The 18892-nt window shown below is 43.1% G+C and overlaps 2 protein-coding genes across 6 annotated transcripts in view; both read left to right on the top strand.

The window, feature by feature from the left end:
* Positions 1-7: 7 nt before the first annotated feature.
* LZIC (leucine zipper and CTNNBIP1 domain containing) overlaps positions 8-18892 on the top strand; it is a 23046-nt gene continuing 4161 nt past the window's right edge. Inside the window, exons 1-7 of one of the 4 annotated variants that reach the window (XM_040084348.1) lie at positions 8-129; positions 881-984; positions 2002-2137; positions 2624-2722; positions 3374-3469; positions 5234-5315; positions 6274-8621. In XM_040084348.1, the coding sequence (XP_039940282.1) occupies positions 884-984; positions 2002-2137; positions 2624-2722; positions 3374-3469; positions 5234-5315; positions 6274-6332 (573 nt within the window). In that variant the 5' untranslated portion in view covers positions 8-129; positions 881-883 and the 3' untranslated portion in view covers positions 6333-8621. The other 3 variants (XM_040084349.1, XM_040084350.2, XM_058423295.1) reach the window with 3 other exon arrangements.
* CTNNBIP1 (catenin beta interacting protein 1) overlaps positions 11446-18892 on the top strand; it is a 22571-nt gene continuing 15124 nt past the window's right edge. The window contains exon 1 of one of the 2 annotated variants that reach the window (XM_040084351.2): positions 11446-11495. The gene's annotated coding sequence lies outside the window, so the exon portion shown is untranslated. The remainder of the gene's footprint in view (positions 11496-18892) is intronic. The other variant, XM_040084354.2, reaches the window with a different exon arrangement.

The following is an 18892-nucleotide window of genomic DNA, read 5'->3' as shown; positions in this document are numbered from 1 at the left end:
GCGCCGTCCCCGCTCTCCCCGGCGCTGTCCCCGCCGCTCGGCCGCTCTCGCTCATTGGCTCGGGCGCGGCGGAAGCGGCGCCGCAGTCCCGGGATGAGCCCGCCCTGCTGCGGCCTGCCCGGCTGAGGGGTGAGAGGGCCCGGGGCCGGGCGGGCGGAGGGAAGAGCGGGGCCGGAGCCTAGCCTAGGGACGGGCAGCCGGCCCCGCTAGCGCCTTCTCCTCCCCGCAGGCTCTCGGTGCTCCGCGCTCGGCCCTGTCCGACGGAGGGCCGCGTTCTCTTGCCGCTCGCCCGCGGTGTGCGGCCCCTCAGAGCGCTGTGAGGCCGGGCCGGGCCCGGCGCTGTGTCTGCCCGGGGACGATCCCCGGGGAGCGCGGGTTCCTCTCCAGAGCGGGGGTTCCTCTCCTCTCCAGAGCGGGGGTTCCTCTCCTCTCCAGAGCGGGGGTTTCTCTCCTCTCCAGAGCGCTCCTTCTCCCCCGCGGGCGCTACCGGAGGTGTCCGCACGCCTCAGACACCCGCACCGCGCTGTCCTGATCAGCGTTCCAAGGGGCCGTTGGAGAGTCGAATCCATTGTTTCATATAGCGGGGCGTCTATTTCAGTAATTGCTACTTGATTTGACACTCGCTTATATTTTATGGCTGTTGGAGTTCCCTGGTGAACCGCCTCTTACCATGAAGCTAATTCTGTACACCCAGCCGGGCATTTCTGTATATCCACTGCAAGGATCTCCCGGTGGTGTGATTAAACATTCCATCAGCAAGATATTGCATGATTTTAATATTTAGAGCATTTTAAATATGTTTTAAGTTGTCGATACAAACAATAAAATGTCCTTTCTCTTAAGAGTGTCATGTAAAAACTACATTTTCATGTGAAAACAGAAAATGGCTTCAAGAGGAACAACAGAGACCAGTAAACTAAAACAGAACTTGGAGGAGCAGTTGGACAGATTAATGCAGCAACTCCAAGATCTGGAAGAATGCAGGTAATAAAAATAGTTGCTTTCCTCTTATATGGTAGCCAATTTTTCTTCAGTGATTAGCAGAAGAAACTGGTACCTTTCAAAAATCGCACAGGGCGGGGGGGGGGGGGGGCGTTTATTTATTGTTGTGTTTTGCTGTGGCTTTCTGTTTTCAAATTAGGTAGGAAATTGGTGTCAGATAGTAAAAATCACTTTTAAAAACCTTTATTAAGATTGGTTTATATGTCTGAGAAAAAGGCAAGAAGAAATACTCAGTATTTTCTTTGAAATGTTGTATTTCAGTGTGACTTTTTAACAATTGTTCACAAAAATCACTATTTTTCTATGAGATTTTTAATAGCAGTAAACAAATAGCTTTTGGTTCATCTCATAATTATGGATGCCTGGGGGGTTTTGCATTATTTTCTTTTTAGTTTGTCTAACTTTTCATATGATTTTGTATTAGTCTTCTGTGGGTTGATACAATTTGAGACAGTGAAATATCAAGAAGGTTGGGCTTTTATCTGTTTTAATGATTGCATTTAAACACCCTGTGTTTAGCTGCTTTCTCTGACTCTAGTTCTAACTTGTCCAAGCAGTAGGTATCCTTTTCAAGAACAATTAGAACTGCTCAGGGGTGGTGGTGCTGTTCTGGGAGTTGGGCGAGGTTTAGACAGCAGGATCAGTTATTCCTAAGTGGATGGCTTTGGGTGAGGAGATAGGCTTCTCAGATAATCTCATGCACTGCAGCTTTGGCAAGACAATCCCACCGCATCTTTTTGTTGATATCCAAAAATAACTTCTAAATACTGCTCCTGGAGTGTGGTATCTTGTTTATTATTAGGGCTTATTTGTTCTCAGTGACTACAGCCACGCAGGTGGCTGGGAGGGGTGCAAACCCAAGCAATGCATGAGCTGGATGGGAGCTGAGAGGGCCGGAGCAGAGGAGCCACGCTCCCCGATACGGCCCAATGCCCTTTGCTCCATGGGCTGTCTCAGGGTAAATCCTGTGAATTCATGTGTCTTCTTGGGGCCCCCTAGAGAGGAGCTGGATGCAGATGAGTACGAAGAGACCAAAAAAGAAACTCTAGAGCAGCTGAGTGAGTTCAATGACTCCCTGAAGAAGATTATGTCTGGAGATATGACTTTGGTGGATGAGCTCAGTGGCATGCAACTGGTAAGGATGATATGTTGCTAAAAAAAGCTCATGTTCTGTCTGGAGTTGATGAAACAGCAGATAGATACAAGTGATTCACTATAATTTTTATGTGAAATCTAGATCTATGTAACTACTGCTTTTTTTAATAATTTGATACACTTGTATATGTAAAAAACTTGGATAGGTGTCTTCATTTTAAAAGGGTAAAAAACCCGTTGGTGAATTACAACCTTGACACTGTAGGAAATTAAGACCTGGACAGTAATGAAAAGTTTCACAGCTCTTTCTCAGTATAGTTACATTAATTAGAGAATTCTTTAAGTGCTCCATAAAGGTAATATTTTTTTTTAAATTTCACTTCCATGGTAATGAAAGAAAAGATGAGCTCTGTATCAAATAATGCAGAGGATACCAATGACGCTCTCCAGTCCTCATTAATCTCATCCTGCTGCTGTAGTTTGTGATTCCTGTTTGTCCCGGTCATTCTTGCTCTTCTCCTTGCAGGCAATCCAAGCAGCCATCAGCCAAGCATTTAAAACTCCAGAAGTGATTAGAATGTTTGCAAAGAAGCAGCCGAGACAATTGAGGACAAGGCTGGCAGAGGTGAAGGCTTCTGTTTTACTGCAAAACTGTTTATTTGAGTTTATACTGAGACTGATTCAAGTTTGTAATGATTGCAAGGAAAGCACTGAGTGTGCTGGAAAATCTGGTCGGAAAGTCCAAAAGAGATGGAAAAGTTCTCTTTCAGAATTTGTTTAGTTTTAAATGTTTATCGAGGTAATAGGGACAACCATGTGTATTTCTTGAGTTACCTTCTATCTTCCTGCTTCAAAGCAAAAATGGGATTAATAGAGTGAACTGAGGAAACTGCAAACAAAATCTGTGATTGTATTGAGGGCTGGAGAGTGCACTCGATGTTTCAGAGATCTAAAATGAAGATCTGGATAAAGTGAAATCAAATGTGATTCCTCCATGTACCAGTGATGTGTGAATATGTAATTTTAAATGATTATCATTCTTTGATAGAAAGAGATCCAAGTTTGGAGAAATCAAGTAAGTTAAGGTTAGGGGTAAAGAATATTTGCTGAATGTTCAGAAAAACTGCACAGACATCTTTTAAATCACAGCTCTGTCCCTTACTGCTGTGGGTCCATGACTACTGATATTTTTAGGCTGTTGGATTTCTCATACTATTGTGTTGGATGAAATAATGGAAAGCTTATATATTTTGTCTTTTTTCCCCGTGGTGTGCAGATGGACAGAGACTTAATGGTTGGGAAGTTGCCACGAGACCTGTACACCCAACAGAAACTGGAAATCCTGACTGCCCTCAGAAAGCTTGGTGAGAAGGTAAGGGGCTGGTATGATAGTCAGGTAATAGAGTTTTCTGCCTATTTAGGAGGAATAATAAATAATCAAAATAAGAAATTACAATTTTATAAGCAGACGATAAAATTCAACATCCTGTTATATTACATAAATGTCCTTCCATTTTAATGCCAAACTTTCTGAAGCTGAACATGTATCAAATAGTTTGGTACTTTTCTATAAGGCTGTTTGTAATTTTAAATACTTCCTTTGGTGGGCTGTATGCATGAATCACACACCAGCTGGTACAAGGTGATCGTATTTATAAAAGCTACAAAACAAGTCTTTTACTGGCCAGCTACCACCAATTCATCAGGAACTATTCAAGACCTCTGACACGTATCCAGCTTCCTTTTTATAGTGTCGATGATACTTACCTCTGGGTATGAGATGAAGAAATTGGAGAGATGAGTGATAAATTCATTGTTGCCCCAGTGATCCATCTGTGGCAGAAAAAGCCCTGGGTTTGCCACCAGAGGGAGGAAGAGAAATTACTTCTCTTTGTGGATGGTATATGAGGAAAATAGATTGCTGTGTATCTCTGTACTTAAGCTTTTTTAGGAAACGAAGGAATGTAATGGAAAAGATCAGGTGCAGTACTTAAAGGAGCTGCAATCCAAGTAGTTTCCTAAGCAAGGGCTTTCCCTCACAATATTTTATTGCTTGACTGTCAGAGGAAAAAAATGTTATGCAAATATGTAAAAGCTAGTTAAGATTGTGAAGTGAATGCATGAAGGTATCTAATCCTGTTGGAATGAGTTCCTTAGACCATAACATGAAGCCACTTCACCACTCTGACCTATCCTCTTAATCTTTTAAAAATGATCAGTAGCCTGCTGCACAGAAGGCTTGCTAGGACAGTGGTCTCAAATCTATTCTGGATGTGAACAATGACAGCAGATATTGCATGTTTTTCTGCACAACATTGCAAAATGTTAAGTAGCTGTATGCTTGCTTATAAAGCCAGCAAAGGCAGGTAAGTAATATGTTTTCCTTCATTCTAACATCATCCTGAATGTCTGTACCTGATTTTTTTATTTCTAATAAATAAACTGACGCAAACACTGTGAAGAGTTTAACACACATGCTTTGCTGTAATAAAGATGTGTATCTGAGGCTAATTAAATGAGTGACTTAGAATATCTGAACCTTCCAAATGTAGGTTACTGCTTCATTATTGTAAATATTTTATGGGCATCTGTCACAAGGCATTGGAGCACATACATAAAAGTAAAATATACATGGGGAAATGTCACTTTAAAGGAAGAGAACCATTTCTAGGTCATTGGCTCTCAACATGGTCAAAGCTGGCAGTGACTGCTTTTTTTTACTTTCCTCAGTAGATGATAGGAAGTAAGCTTAGATCTTAATTCATTTCTGTACTGACCAAAAAGTTATTCATGTGACCAAAAAGTTATTGACATCTTGGCATGGTTTAGGTACAAAGGTACAGTGTGACCCTTTAATAAAAAATGATCACTGGAAATCAACTTGAAACTTGCATGTGCAGGCATGTCTTGACAGGGCACATGCTGTCCTGCCTGGGCTGACAGGAGCCAGCGAGGGAAAATTCAGTGCTGGGGGAATTTTGTTTTAGGTTTCAGTATGGTAGATAACACTGCCACTTAAAAGCTGCAAATGGACAATTGCTGTAACCTTTCCTAGCTCATGCAGATGCACAGGTAGATGGTGGGAATATGCACAGTTAAGGTATCAGCTTCACGGCTGTGGCGTTTTTTGGTTTAGCTCACTGGTGATGATGAGATGTTCTTGTCAACAAATGCTGGTACAGCCCTGAGCCAGTTTGAGAGAGTCTCCACTGACCTTGGTAAGTTTTCATTCTCATAACTTCTGATTCCTTTGTCTTTCCATTGAACACCGATTATTAAAAGTATGTCTGGTTCCCCTATGAAAGAGAAAATATGAAGAGATTCGTGCCATTAAATGTTAATGTATGTTTTATTAGCAATGAAACTCTGATACACTATCATGAGGAAAAAGTAACACAGCAAATAAATCCAGTGCCAAACGTCCACGAAATGCCAAGGGTGCCCATCATGCTAAAGGCTTGAATAGTCTGTCTCAAGGAGAGATGCTGCTCTTAGAATTAAACACAGATCTTTTGTACATTGAAGGAGAAAGGAGAGCTTTTTCCTGTGCTTCTTGCAGGGAATTTGGCAGTTATCGGCACATTGTCAAAACACAGCTTTAAAGCACTCTTCCTGCCATGATTGTCATACCTCTGATTGTGTCGACAAGATCAAGAGTTCAGTTACAAATGGCATTAAATAAGCACGGCAGTTCATTGCAGCAGTAGTTAAACTGGGGTGAAAGAGTTGTGAATGGCAGGAACGTGCCAGACTAGCTCAGGGTACAGATGAAGTGTCTGGGTGCCCTAGCTTTCAGCCCTGCTCTCCCCGGAGTGTCAGCGAGCTGAGAACCCTCTGTTCAAGAGGGCACTTTGGTAATAGCTCTGTGTGGGGGGATGTTAGCCCATTACACCATTACATACACCATTACACCATTACTTACACCATTCCATACAAACACTACAAGAGAAGCTGGGGGAAAGGGAGCTCCATCCCAGCCAGGCCCAGGAGGACATGGATGCTCTAGACCTGATAAGCCTGTGTGGGTTTGTTCTTTTTTAATTAGCTCAAGTGTTCTAGGTTTCACAATGTAGTTTTGATTTCGTTGGAACTCGAATGTTTTGCTTGATTCAAATTGTATATAAGGTAATTCACTATTTTCACTAACACTTACTGAAAATGCTTTTCCCCCCTCAGGATCAGGAGACAAAGTCTTTGCTCTTGCAAGTGTTGAAGTAGAAAAGGCAAAACAATGAAGAGGTTCATGAGGCTTGTGTCTCCAGTTATCAGCAGCATTGGATTTTGGTCATACTGCGTTTGGTTTTTCTATTTCTAACATGTTGAAAAAAAAGCAAAGCAAAACAAAAAACCCAAGCCCTAAACTTCTTGGGTGCTTAACCAGAAGATATGAAGTAAACAGCCTTAAGTGCACTTTGGAACCTTGGTGTCTGTACCCTTTAATAATACAAGCTCTGAGGCTGAACACTAAGTGGAACTCTAAAACAAAAGCATGGTATGACTGTCTTTGGAAAGAGTCAGCTCTTTTGAACTTTTCTGAATGTGTATTTCTCTAACTATTAAAACTTAAAATCTTTTTGCATGTTGTTGTAGCAAGCAGATCTTTTTAAGAAGTGGTCCCGGTGACTTTTGGGCAATTCTTCACATTGTCTTAATTTTTGTCTGGACTCCCTGCTAAGTAGTTTGTGCTAGGAAAGCATTGAAGCTTTGGAAAATGGATGTAGTTTATTGAAATGCCATCTTTCTACAAACTGTTTGCAGAAGACCCAAAATGAGCCTGGCTGCTGATGACTGGCCCTTGGCTGCTTGTTTGCCGTGCAGATGAATGAGCACTTTGTGTCGGGGCCCTGGCTGAGGACAATGGCAGCCCTGTGGGGAGGCTTCTGCAGCCCTTTAACCTTGTGTATTGAAAGGACAGGGAATCAATAGGACAGGACGTGGCAGTGAGATGCTCTTCCTTCAGCTCTGGTGTACGAGTGCATGCTGTTACTTCAGAGGGGGCATGAAATAGCTTGCAAGCAGAAGCAACTTTTAAAAAGCGGGGGAAAAGCTCCCGTTATGTGATCAGTGCAAGTGTTGCTCAGTCTCAGTGGTGGTGCCCTGGAGAGGGGAGGGTCTGTGCCTCCACTGGATCCTGAATGAACTTGGCATAGGAGGATTTGCAATCTCATGTAGTTGAAATTTAGCTCAGAGACTAAGTGGGTAGCATAGACTATAAACAGAAAATTAACGTGGTCAGTCGTCATTTAGAGTGCACTTACAGGGCATAAATACCCTATAAATTAGCGAGTGTCTAATTGTAAACTAGGACTGGAGTAGACTAGAAAATGTGTTTCTAGACGGTATTTTGCTTTAACAGATATACTTTTGACACGTGGCATTTAATAAATGAAAGGATACATGGTATAGACAGCATAATTTGTTTTTCACTGATAGAACTTTGTTCTCCCTGTTTTTTAAAAGCCTTTATTGAGGAGGGGTCTTTTGTCCATTCCAGCAGAACTATTTTCCTGTCTGGGACAGCATTGTGTTCTCTGACAAAGGCTGATTGCAGCTTCATAGCTGAGAGCAGCTTATTAAAAGGCATTATGAGACTCTGAAATTATGGGAAACAAAAAGGTCTGTGGGGACTGGAGCTGCCTTCTTTTCCTTTCTGCTCATTACTGGTGCTAAGGAGCTCTCCCCATACACCCCCAGCCCGCTTGCAGCATTACTGTGTAAATTAAATCTCTCAGCACTCACAAAAAGTTTACAGTACAATGACATGGAAATCTTTTTCCTTGTAGTTTGAAAGGTGTTAAGTTTCCAGGAGAAACTTTTTTTTTAATTGGTTTGTAAATATTTCAGGATTTTTGCAAATTCCTGTACTGCGGGCAGTTGTAACATTCCAATTGAATTGATCCTTGACTGAAAATCTTTCCAACGTCAGGCTGCTTCTGCTCTTGGAAGGATCTCTGGTGGTTTAGATGGACAAAGAGGAAACTGAGACCAGTGGCCAGTATTGCAAGATTCAGTATGTCGGGTCAGACTTCTCAGAAGCTGTGAAAGGTCAGAAATCAGAGCTCTGCCCAGAGACTGGCTGTGTCCTGCAGAATGCCCTGACCATAAATGTGATTTAACAAGAAAACTGCTGCTGATATGAAGCTATTCATGTGTTGACCCTCACAGACAGTTTAGTAACCTCTTGAAATAGTTAGATTGATTTCAGGCATAGTAAGTTAATTGGTGTGTTGTGCTAAGTATTTTGCTAAATAATCCTGGGATGTACCTCCACCACCATCTCAAATGTTTCTGCAGGGACTGGGGAAAAAAGTCCATAATCTATTTATTATAATAATGATTTCCTCAAATAAAAACTGAGAACAAAAGAACAGCTGCTAAATGAAAGCATGGGTTTGTGTTTAACAAACAAGCTTGTGATGTGTGAGTTCCATCTCCAGTTCAGTGTTGGACTTGGGCAGATCACTCATTCTGTACACATCTTTCTTTCCTGGAGTAAAATACAGATTATGATCCTTAAATATCGAGTGCTGTGAAGTTGTTATTGATCATACATTGCTTTGAAGATTAAAAGTGCTTTGTTTTTTTGTTTATCATTTTACTTCTGAAATAAGAATTGTAAAGTACAGTAGCTTTAAACACATCTGCAGAGTTCCCAGGGTCCTTTTTTGGCCATATATAACCTCGTTTTTTTAATCTTCTTTCTCTATAGAGTGAATTCAGTGATTGTACTGATCTGAAAGAAAAAGTGTTAGAAAATTGAAGCTTCAAATATTCCGTCTCTCTTTCTTCTATCTTTGTCTCCTTGTGTTATTTCCCTTCTTTGATCTTGAACGGAAAAGTAGCAAGTTATCTCTGCGTTGAAGAAAAAATACAAGATTTCTTAAGAGATCCTTTAGTTTCTCATGCTACTTTGCCTGTAAAAGTCAAATTCATTTTGACTGAGAGCTCTGTGTTAATGACACCTTATGGCCAGGCAGTTCAGGCAGTATCATTAGTGGCTGAAATGGGATTGATGCATGATTTTGATGGATTTGAATTACCAGACTAAGTCTGACATATAGAAGATTAACAAAAGAAAAAGAGATTCCAAACGAAAGACAAGTCCTTCATTGGGTACCACACACATCTTGGAGAGAAAGAGTTTCCATTATTGTTGTGTGTGGCTGAATCATGGATAATGAAAGCAGGGATTGTGTGTGCAGATGCTGCTGGAAGCCCTTAATGAGAGGGGGATGCCAACAAGTACAGAGGGACTTGGAGGGTAGAAGCAGCTGTGCTGTGAAGGAATCCTAAGTGAATTTCAGAGCTGATTAAGAAAGAATTGGAGATCAGGGTGAATGGAGAGAATTTTTCTAATTGAAGTAGGGATTTGGAGGAAAAGGTCTCATGATTTTGGCTTTCTAGAATAAACAGCAGCCTCATTAAACAAGAGATTAGAAGCTATTGGAAAAAAAAAGTCCATTTAGTCTGATAGATTTATGTAAAATAATATCAAGTGTTTATACAATACCTGTAAAAATGTTAGACTTAACCTTTAGATAATTAAACTTCTAACATGCCCTTGCTGAGGGTTAGGTCAAGCAGCGTGCTGATGGGGAAGGTAACGGATCTGATCCAGTGCACTTCTACGCTGTGTTTGCTTTGGGAGGCCCTGTGCATTTCCCTAAGACATGAACAATATTTTACTCTATCTCTTGCAGAACTAGCATAGTTGTGAGGCCTCTTGAGCATCCATCGTGTCTTATGATGATACAAGTGACTGATGGCAAGATGTCACCTTGCTTGATAGCTGAACATCTCAGGAAGCTTGAAGGGAATAAACTAAGGTAGGGCAGGAGCTCAATTTTAAGAAAATAAATCTAAAATTCTAGGCTAGAGGAAGCCGTATGGTATCTCTCCCTGCTAAAACCCTTTCTAAATAAATGCGGGATGTTAAACTGATGATCTGTAAGTTTGCATTGCACTGCTGTACAGTCAGTCAGCTGAATTAGGAGAGCTAGACAGTACTTAGTCATAAAATGGTGTTGTGCCCATGATGTTATCAGTAAGGAAATTCATACTATTGCAAGGATGCAAATGATGGCTTAATTATATGCTCCCACTAGCATAAGATGTTTTTAGATCTTTCCCTCAGACTCATGTACTGTGCTAATTAACAGTAATCCAACTGGAGGATCCCAATGCAATGCTTCTGCATATTTTTTTCAGCTTATGCTGGAGCTCTTATGTTCTTTTCTTAAATAATTAATAATCATTACTGCCTGCTGTGCTGTGGGTATGTGCCAGTGATCTCAGATCCCAGCACATTTGCACCATTCCTGTTCCTGTCAGCGGCTTGGGTTTGCTCTTTGCAGAGGCTTTCATGTTAAGCCCTTCATTAGCTGGCAGTGGGGTTTGGATTTCAGTGGCACCGGGCTTTGATGTCATTAAGTATCAAGCTGTTAAAGAAAGTGCCACCTATTTCATTACTGTGACTATCTTTATGCAATTAAGTTAAGTACCGAGTAGAAAACAGATGCATTTTACTAAATAACACTTGGTCCACAAAGGATTTTTATCTCCAGAAATTTTGTCCTTACCTTGCTGGCCTCACCAGTGCACCCTGTAAGGAAGCAGGGTTGCTGTTAACCTAGTGGGAAACCACAACGCAGATGAGTGATGGAGCAGGGTGAAGGGCCTTTGGTGCCTTCTACCTTCTTTGGTTTTTAGTTTTAATTAATTCCTCTCTGCGTTCACTGGGGTTTTATGCTTCTTCAGTCAATGTAAGCGAAGCATTACTTTAATTTTGAGCGCTTCAATGACCAAATGACCATTTATTCTAGTCGGAGGCCGGCATTTTCTGTACTGGCTGAATTAGCCTAAGCTGTACCGGATGTTGCGGTGTCTCTAACTTTCTTAGCGCAGCGTTACGGAGCAGCGGCCCCGCGCCCTGCCGGCATGGATCTCTGCCGGCTCTGGCGGCCGCAGCGCAGCGGCGGGAGGGGCAGCTCGGCCGCTCCGGAGGGTGTGTGTCAGGTGAGAGCGTGCCGGACTGTGTCCGCGGACAGCCCCCGCGGGGTGCTCCGGGCACAGCCGGGCCCGGCCAGCGCTGCCCCCTTCCCCTTTTCCTTCCCCTTCCCCGGCCCTGCCCGCCCCTTCCCCGGCCCTGCCCCGCGTCCCCGCCCCTTCCTCCCGGCCGTCTCTCGGTGCTGCCTGCGGCGCGCCGCTGCCCTGGGCGCCGGGACGCGGCGGGTCCCTCCCCCGGAGCCGCCCAGGCACCTCCCTCGGGCCGCGGCGGTGAGTCACGGCCGAGGAGGAGGAGGCTCCGCTCGGCTCCGCCGCTCTCCGCCGCTGTCGCCCGCCCGTGCCGAGCGCGCCCCGCCGCCGCCGGAGCGCCGGGGCCGCGGGCCCCGCAGCAGGTGAGCGCGGTGCCCTTTGTGCGCGGCCGCGAACAAAGGCGCTCCCCCGGCCGGGCCTCCCCGCTCCGCGCTCCCCGGCCCCCGGCAGGCCCCGGCCCCCGCCACAGGTACGGGAGGCGCCTTCGGAATTTTCTGGCGTCGCCCCGCACGTCAGGAGGCGCCCCGTTTCGCGGTGTCGCGCCCCGGGCACGGTTGCGCGGCCGTGGCAGGTGAAGTCGTTCCCGGTGGAGCTGCCCCGGGCGCGCTGGAGCCGGGGGAGGGACGGCAGGTGCCGCGGATCCCCGAGGCTGGCTCTGCCCGGCCGGCTCGGGGCAGCGCCGTGTGCCCGCGGTGCTGTCGGCATCCCGGCCCTCGCCTGGGAAAACGCCTCGGACAGTGCTTAGTAAAGAGCTTCCCTCGGGGGTGATCTGCCTTGGCTAAAAACGGTGTTTCTAGAGCCTCCGAGGCAGCATTCGGTAACTTTCAGGTGACACGGACGGTATTTCTTGGCGCACGTTAGTTTTTTACCTGTTGGGAAGATGCGTGAGAGAGGGACAGCATCACCCCCGGGATCAGAATGTATTAGTGCTCCAGAGACAGATGAGACGCGGTCCTCGGTTCTGCTCAGCAGCCACATGTGCTCCATCAGGGCGTATTTGCCTTTCAGACTCGGGTTTGCTTTCTCTTCAAGAAGAGAATACTTTGCTCTGTTGTATATCATCTTTTATTTGTCTATTCCTCATCTTGGCATGTTGAACAGGATGAGCTTTGATGCTCTGTGAGCTGAGCGTGAGACATTCTGCAGATGTGAGGATTTAAAAAAAGAAACAAAACACCAAACTCCAGCAGACTTTGGAGGCCAGTTAGGTGTGCTAGTTCACAGTCCTAGTCTAAGCTGGCTCCAGCATGGTGAGAGGCATGTTTAGAGAGTATTTAAGAACATATTTTTAAATACGTTTGCAAAATCCTACTCTCTTTCTCTCTCTCTTTTTTTTTTTTTTTTTTGGCTGCTGAACTTGTAAGCTTACAATTTCTTTTGGCCTTGGTTATTTTTGTAGTTCATGTGTGGTGTGAAATAGCCTGCTGAAGGAGAACGTCTATGTAAATGGTGAAAAAACGAGGCTAAACGTGTACTTCAGCGGGTTTATTTTGGAAGTACAGGTATTCAAGGTGAGGGAGCATACAGAAAGCTATGTATTACTACTTCTAAAAATACAGGCTGGTTTTCTTACCAAGCTACAAAGCTACTTTTACCTTGACAAACAGATTTATCTGGAAAATGGTGACAGGTGTATTTCAGATACACTTCTGTTGCTTCACTTTGCCCTTAGCTGGAAAAGCATCATCAGTTATTGTACCTTTGGCATCTTGGTAGAAACTGGCAGCTCCGTCAGTATAATTTAGAGTTGTTGTGGATTTGTATGCTGTCTTAGTTGATGTGGTACACAGAAATAATAAATCTATGAATTGTGTAGGACTGAACATATGCAGGAGCAAAGGACATTTTGGAAAACTTAATTGGTAATGGGTTGGACACAAATCTGCTTTAAAGCAGTTTTCTCTTTTTGTTCATTGTAAGCCTTGCAATAAGTTATGGAAAAGTTACACAGGGCAGAAGAGTGCTTTCAGGATTCCTCTTGACACCCAGGTGGGAAGACAGTGAAATCCTCATCAGGAGAAGCATCCCTGGGCTGGCAGGAGGCACTGTGATAAATCCCTGTGCCAGCACAGAGCTGGGGCTGCCCTGGCAAGAGCTGTGTGGGCAGGGAGGGCCGTGGCTCACAGGGAGCCTCTGGCCCTGTCTTAACAAAATGAGTTGATGCTCGCAGGTGTCACTGGACAGAACATCCTCTGGAGCGTTTGGGAAAGCACGTTCTGAATCCCAGTCTTATGGGAAAGCAGGACCTCTATCAGTTTCTGCTCCCTTCCGTCCTTTCCTCCATCCAGGATTTGAGAGTGCTTGCCTTGCAAGAGGAGAGAGGTGTTTACAAAACAATTTGTGTTGTTTTCTAAACAAAACCAAAATGAACAGAAAGAAAACTTAGATTTAGTAATTACTAACGATGATTGTCATACACGTCTGCTGCCAAAAATTAAAAGTCATCCTGCAGTTGCATATGGGCAAACAGAGCTAACACCTAAATGTGCCTGATGTGGTTAAGCTGTTCAAGGTTGATGCTTTGCCTGGAAAACAGCTTGTCAGAAACAGATCTATTTATATGTGTTTATATATAAGTTTTTCCTCTCCAAAATGTTTGTCATCTGTAACCAACACAAACATTTATGTTTTTTACTAAGTATTTCAATTCCTAAGTTGGTTGTTGACTACAGAGCACCCTCCTGAGCATCTGACCTAGTTTGAAGCATCAAACATCCACCCAAGTGCTGTGCACAGAGAGGCAATAGGCTGTTTGAGATGCTGGGAGAAACTTCCAGGGGAATTTTTTTCCAAAAAGAATTATTTGGTTTCAGAAATACTTCTATACATACACAGGCAAAACTGTATTTCTTTTCACTGCAAGCTGTCATCAGATTGGATTTCCAGCTGAAATGCAACAAGGACAGAGGCGGCTGTTCCAGCTGCACCACACCATCGGGTGTGTAGTGCAGAAGTGATGGGGAAAATTGCAGTCCCAACAAAGGTGCCAAAAGTTCATGTTTTGGGCTAAAGCTGTCGCATGATGCAAGTGTGTGACTGGTCCCAGTTTTGATGGTGATGTGCACCAAAGATACAAATTATTGAAACGAAAACCTTGTCACCTATTTCACATCCAGTGTTGGTAATTTAATGGTCTTGCTTCTAAGATGAAGGGGAAAATGACCTGTAAATAGGTTTGAAATGTACTAAAAACTTTTTGCCAAGTAACTTAACTTCATTTAGGAAAAAAATCCCCAAACCATTTTGTTCAGTGTTACATCTCTGAGAATGGAGGACTCTTACCATTCTTTTTCTCTGAAGAGCTGTGCCCTGTCCATGAGCTTCCTTTGGCATGAGAGTGCAGGTAGAGAAGAGTGAGCAAAACTAGAGGTGAGAAGAAATCAAAGATCAGCAAATTTGCCAAAACCCATCAGTTAGTACTAGAATAAGGAGAACACTCTCCTGACTCTCAGATTTATTTTCAGCCTTAGTGTTGAGGAAGCATTATATAACCAAGCAATATATAACCAAGCTCGAAAAAGTGGGCAAAGCTCATTCTTGTTTCTGCTCACTGCTGGTGATCTGACAGAATGTTATAGAGCTTCTGTATGGTTTAAATGCCAGTCTGAATTCAGAAAGTGGAGTCGTACTTCTTGCTTTGCAGTAAATACATGCAAGGTTTTACAAGTATCAAATCTGCCAGGCCTATTTCTGTTTTCAAAAATAATAGAGGTAAAATTATTAATGCTACTTAAAAACAAACAAAACAGCCTAAAAATCTCCAAAACAAACCCTAATAATTTCAATTTCTTGCATTATTGGAATTCCTGTGACTGACTAAATGCTTTACTGATCAGGGAACAGAGATGGAGTCAGTAAATTTGTACAACCATTCCAGTTGTCTCAGGACATTGTGTTTTATTCCATGCAGATGCACAGACTGAGAATTTATTTGATTTTTTCAGCAAGTCCATTTTCTCTGTGTTATAAGGGCAGCTAAAAAATATGGAAACATATTTTGGAAACAAGCTTAAGTGATCAGCTCTGTTTATGACCATGACCAAGCTCAGAAACTTTCTGAGTCAGTTTATCCTTACATGAAATTAGCTGACTACTTCACATGAAGGTGGAGATGTTTAATTAAAGTGTAATTGTTTTGCCTCTGAACTCATCCAGGTCCTGATTCAATGCACAGTGAAGTCAGTGAGGAGCTTTTAATTAATTTCCTTGAGCTTTAAATAAGTACACATGGACGTGCACCCTTAAAGGAAATGTGACCTAAATTTTTGCAGCAGAGTTGCTGTAAAAGAAGGATATAAATCCTGAAACAAGGTAAACTACTGCAGGAGGGGTTTTTGTAAAACTGAGGAGGGGATGGTGCAGCTGCAGGGATCTCTGGTGCCTGTTGCCATATTAATGTAATTTTAATGGAGTTTCCTAACTCTGAGTGTGTTGGATCTAATGTGGAAAACTGGAAACTTCTTTGTGCCTTGGCAGCTTGTTCAGTTGGTCGGGGGAGGCAATATCAGACTTCAAGATAAGCACAGTTAACCGAATGTTTATGCAAAACCAATCAGCAATAACACTTATAATATAATTAAGAGTTGATGCCAAATTGAGAAAAATAGGAGCATTCACGTCTTCTTAGCTGCCTTTTTTCAGGAATGTCTGTGGATGCCAAATAATACTCGTCGGTTTATGTGGAATTCGTGAAAGGTTTTGCTTAACTTCAGAGGTCAGAAACATCACGGTTTGCTAAACAGAACTGTTATTGCTGAAATCTTGGTCAGCAGCTACTGTGAACTTGGTAAAACAAGCCTTTCACAATTCACATCAGACTGCAACCATTCTCTTACCGTTTCACTGTCAAGGTTCTGAGTTCACTAACTTTTACAAAATACGTTTTAATCTTTATTTAACGTACTGCGTGTGAAATAGCACACGAGGCACTGCAGTTTTGGCCCCGTGTTTTTCATGTATTCGTTTCCGTGCTCTGTTTTAGATGTAACTGCTATCAGCTCCTTCCTTTTGTTGAGCAGCTAACCGTGTTAGAGGTGTATCTAATTGTGCCTGTGGTTTGGGAGCTGCAGAAATCTGGCTGCATTTCCAGTCTGCCTTAAATTGGTGGTGGCTATGTGCAGCCCTGCTCTCGGGAGGACTGAAGTCCCGAAGTGCTCTGGGTTCTTGCAGTGCTTTTAACTTGTGTAAGAGTCAGCCACTCTCGAGCATTGTTGTGAATGGTCTCTGGGCTAACTCCTGTTGTTACTATTGTTATGTACTGGAGTTTGATTAATCTAAATAAATATTTTTACATATGGTTGCCTTTAGCATATGTGTGTTCTGTCTTGCCTGTGATTCTTCAATTGTGCTCAGGAGTTAATCAGTCCCAGAACCGATGGGGACTGGAACCCTTCAGGCTCTGCAGTCCCTGGGTTCTTTCCCTGCAGCCTACGTGTGTCTGTTCAGGGTGAGGGGACTGCAGCTGTCAGACCCCTGACCTCAGGCAGCTTTAGGTCACAGGCTCGTGTAATTAAGGTAACTTCAGAATTGTGGCTAGGCAGGAAGGAAATTGCATCCATTTTCCTGAGAAGTAGGAAGTCTCTCGAAGGCAAGATTTCCTTCCTTGCAATTCTGCTTGGCCAAAACATGGGGAAATCGAAATGTCCGTGGTAAAATTGGTGTGTAATTAGGAATTTGGTTTAAAGTAGTGAATGCTAAAAGTCCTCTCTTAAAACAGGGACTTTTTTCCTTCCTTCCTACACTCTCCATCAGATACCTTCACAGCACAGTCTTGTTTGGTGACCTAAGAAAGGAACAAAAAAATCCTTTTCCTTGTGCTTTTTGTTTCTACTTCAGAGAAGAGAGAGGCTGGCATACTTGGCATACTCTACTGAGACCAATCTGTGGAACACTATCCAGGAAAAGTCTCATGGGTTATTATTTGATGAAGGTCTTAGCAAAAGTCTCTTGCCCATGTTACCCAGAGACACTGCTGATCACTGAGGGGGCAGAGTTTGTGTTGTGGTTAGAGCCAAAGAGGTGATGGGGGCATGTAACCATATTAGACAAGAGCCATTCATTCTTAGTTCAACTCACAGCAAGAGCCATTAATAACAGATCTCTTTAAATGGTTTTGAAAATTAAACCTTGATTCAGAACTGAAACCTCTGCTTTGCTTTTTTTGTTATTCAGAGCATCCATGGGGAAAGCAGCAGAGAAATTTTGGGGTTTTTTTCCTGAAGAGGCAAGATAAGTAGGTGTCATAAGGGCTGTGTTTGTCATATTTTACAGCAAATTTTATTGATGTGGGAGGCCAGAACACTATTTCATGTTGTTGTCCAATGGTTACACAATTTTGGTAGTAAAGAACTATTAATCTGAGAGTCTCTGGTCCTAGGAATATACTTTGATACACTGTTGCAAAATACTAAAATGCTAAGCAGTCACCAACGTAATAACAGCTCACATTTTAATTGCTTCTAAAAAATCTAGTCAGCCTTAATATTTCTACTGTAAAAGATTTATTTGCAGTGTGAAATATTTGTGACCTGACAGTAAGTATGTTCAGATGTCAGTAAAAATTAGAGAGCTCTCACTAATACCTGGCTAGCTGTAGATCCTGTGTTGATGCCTATAAATATCTATATATAAATATGTGTATACATCCACACAGAGTGGAGAGGAAGCCTTTCTGTGCCACCGCTTGTGCTCTCGCCATCTCAGGTTAGATGCACCCAGCACTGTGTGCTTGGTCACCCCATCACAGGGAGCTCAACTCCAGAAATGGCACTTCTGGTCTTTGGAGGCTTTTTACTGTATGATTGTGAATTGAAATTCAATGTCATTGTTATTTTAACTGCTTACAGACACTTACTGGAATTTTTCCTGTTGTCAGTTAGGATTTTGCCTGTTCTGATGAAGGGTTTGTGCTCCAGGATGACCGTGCTGGAGCAGGGAGGCGGGACCAGATGAGCCACTTTGGTCCCTCCAATCTCAACCATTTTGATTCTGTGATTTTAGACTGTTCTCTTTTCGTTTATGAATAGTTAATAGTGTCACTTGCCTTTTTGTTAAAGTTGCCTGTAACATCAAATTTTTGCACTAGATGCAGTTTAATATCAAATATCTGAATATGAATAAACTGTTAATGAAACTGGTTGGCAACATACCAAATATTGAAGTTCTTCACCATTAGTAGTGCTGGTAATTCCGACTGTCCTCGTGCACGTTTCTGTTTCCTGTGCCATTTGAAGTCACTTGAGAATTGCTGAAGAGGCAGGAAAACATCCTGCACTTTGGGCACACGCACATACCTGCATCAGTTTTGGCATTGTACTGTGTGGTGCAGGCTTACTTCCGGTTCCTGATGACGAGTGAACCAGTATCTTGCTTCTACCGTCTCGTTACTCTTTATCAGTGGTTATATTTCATGAGTGCAGGGTGTTTGTGTCCTGTGTATTGTTAATTTTTGCCGTGTTGACTTTGGCTTCTCAATTGTAAAAGTCCCTCTTCAGCAAACCCCAGATTTACTGCCAAAGATCTGTAAGTGCTCAGGGGATCCCGAGTCCGGTGTTTGTGCAGAGCTGCTTTGAGAACGTGGCTTTGGTCACAAAGCTGATTGGTGTGACCACAATTAATGGTCCCAATATTCCTTGTGCATGCTTGGGAATTGGCCTTGGCTGAGGTTCTGACCACAGAACAGACCTGGGGACTGTCATTGGTGTCAATAGTTAATAGTCAAAAAGTGGCACAGCTTACAGGAGTTCCATGGGTACGGATT

Source organism: Hirundo rustica, chromosome 22 (assembly GCF_015227805.2).
Source record: "Hirundo rustica isolate bHirRus1 chromosome 22, bHirRus1.pri.v3, whole genome shotgun sequence".
NCBI lineage: Eukaryota > Metazoa > Chordata > Aves > Passeriformes > Hirundinidae > Hirundo > Hirundo rustica.
This window is presented reverse-complemented; position numbering and strand designations above follow the sequence as displayed.